Here is a 982-nt window from a genome sequence, read left to right as displayed (position 1 = left end):
GAGTGACCTTATACAGTACTCACGACCTTTCATATCAACTTCTCGAGATTTGGGAATTTTGAAAAGTCTGGTGATTTTCTTATGTGATTATCATCTTCGACATGAATGATGTCATCATTGTTGACCAGATTTTGATATGGGCGTCGTTCATACGCACAAAGGTGGTAATCAATCATATTTTCGTTCATAAATTTGTCCCATACCAGACTAACACCTGTTTTCTTCACCTTCACCCATTTATATTCAGGTATTATTTCAATCAAGACTTTATCACCGTCTTGCAATTTGAGCTCGTCATTTGATAACAGTCCCTGCCAAAGATAATAACCTTTGAGCTCGTCATTTGAACTCGTCATTTGAGTTCGAAAATCGGGTATGATTCTGGCGTCAAGCTCAGTACCGTTGGTCATGTTTTTAATGCTAATACGATAACCGTAGAATGAGACTGAAGAGAGAACGAAGGACAAAGTTAATCCTTTCAAAATACGACCAACACTTTGAGGCACAGTGAAATACACAATATCATCGTCATGGACATAGTCGAACCAATCAGGAATATCATTTCCACTGAGAAAAATGCCACCATATCCGCAAGAAGTCCATCCCTATACCATATAGAGCCAAATTTCTATAAGAAATACATTCTTATGCATGCATGTGTACATGTGCGTTGTATGCGATAGAAAGAGAAAGATGTAATGTGTGTTTGAGAGAGAGAGAGAGAAGGATTGACCTGTAGGATGTTCTTCCTAAAATCGGGAGTCAAATTAGTGCAGTTTCCAATATGAATTATTGTCATGGAGTTTAATGACTTATCTAGGCCTGGAATCTCAGTGAGTTTGCCCGAATCACCTAGATACAATTCTCTTATATTTGACATTTCTGAAAAATCTGGCATTTTTTCCAATGCAATGCAGCCACCTGCTCGTAACACTTTCAAATTCGTTGGTAAATCTGTGATTACACGAAGATTTTTGCACTG

At 37.9% G+C, this 982-nt stretch overlaps 1 protein-coding gene across 1 annotated transcript; it reads right to left on the bottom strand.

Annotated features, from left to right (window-relative positions):
* LOC109947672 lies at nt 30–971 on the bottom strand. Its single transcript, XM_020558385.1, has 2 exons — nt 734–971; nt 30–605 (listed from the first exon to the last, which is right to left on the bottom strand). Exons 1-2 carry the CDS (start codon nt 896–898, stop codon nt 30–32), a joined length of 741 nt encoding a protein of 246 aa, XP_020413974.1. The 5' UTR covers nt 899–971.

The sequence above is a fragment of the Prunus persica genome, chromosome G1 (genome assembly GCF_000346465.2).
Source record: "Prunus persica cultivar Lovell chromosome G1, Prunus_persica_NCBIv2, whole genome shotgun sequence".
NCBI classification, from domain to species: domain Eukaryota; kingdom Viridiplantae; phylum Streptophyta; class Magnoliopsida; order Rosales; family Rosaceae; genus Prunus; species Prunus persica.
This window is presented reverse-complemented; position numbering and strand designations above follow the sequence as displayed.